Source organism: Sinocyclocheilus rhinocerous, unplaced genomic scaffold (assembly GCF_001515625.1).
Source record: "Sinocyclocheilus rhinocerous isolate Xijiao unplaced genomic scaffold, SAMN03320098_v1.1 scaffold38090, whole genome shotgun sequence".
NCBI lineage: Eukaryota > Metazoa > Chordata > Actinopteri > Cypriniformes > Cyprinidae > Sinocyclocheilus > Sinocyclocheilus rhinocerous.
In genome coordinates, this window is record NW_015657954.1 from 9612 (window position 1) to 10622 (window position 1011).

The window sequence follows — 1011 nt, forward strand, 5'->3', positions numbered from 1 at the left end:
TTGACACTATTTTCCTATTTAATGCTGTAAAGTTGCTTTGACACAATCTGTATTGTTAAAAGCGCTATATAAATAAAGGTGACTTGACTTGTTTGGTAGTGAAGTGTGTTTGTGCATCTCTCTTGCGGTGATGTTTTATGTAAGCGTGTCTGAGTGCTGTGTTTGAGCGACTGACCTCAGATAGTGTGCTGTTGAGCTGGAATATCTGTCCTTCTCCCTCCACCTGTCGCACACACAGCTTGCAGGAGAGCTCGAGTGTGGCGGCACTGAAGCGCTCCAGAGTGAAGGTGCAGTGCAGGTTCCTCTGAGAGCCACTCCACACCTGCTGGAACGCCAGCTCCTGCCACACACACACACACGGACACACACACAGACACACGGACACACACACAGACACACGGACACACAGACACTTTTATAAATATGATAAAACTAAAGACTTTTTGGAGATATGAAGGATGCAGTACTACTCTATAGGTACTCAAGATTAACATGAGATTGGGTGAAACTGTGTGTGTTTTGTCCCCTTTAACGACGACAGCGAACAAGGAGAATGTGAGCACTGTGTGCGCAGGCGCTTGCTGTTCTCAGCGGCGTCAAAGTAAAAGGCCGGTGCGCCGTCAAAATAAAAGTCACGCATCGGCCAAACAGAAAAACTTATCGGCCGATGCCGATATTCGAATCGACCGACCACCATATATCGGTCGACCACTACATATAATTAATTCGATTAAAAATTGTAATCAACTGACAGCCCTAATATATATTAATGACACTGATGCAACTTATCTATTACATTCAGGAAAAAAAATAAAAATACTGGTAAATAAAATGAAAACATTATAACAGCGTATGTTTTATAGTGTGCGTATTTTAGTGTGTGTGTGTGTGTGTGTGTGCGCGTGTTAGTGTGTGTGTGTGCGTGCGCGTGCGTGCGTGTGTGTGAGACTGACGTACCTGCTGCCCTGAATTCTGACAGAAGTGAGTGAAAAAGAAACCAGATCTGGCTTC

General features: G+C 44.3%; 1 protein-coding gene across 1 annotated transcript in view; it reads right to left on the reverse strand.

The window, feature by feature from the left end:
- LOC107721627 (netrin receptor UNC5C-like) overlaps nucleotides 1-1011 on the reverse strand; it is a 12062-nt gene that overhangs the window by 7936 nt on the left and 3115 nt on the right. The window contains exons 4-5 of the mRNA XM_016529733.1: nucleotides 958-1003; nucleotides 176-340 (exon numbers count right to left, since the gene is read on the reverse strand). Of these exons, the coding sequence (XP_016385219.1) occupies nucleotides 176-340; nucleotides 958-1003 (211 nt within the window). The remainder of the gene's footprint in view (nucleotides 1-175; nucleotides 341-957; nucleotides 1004-1011) is intronic.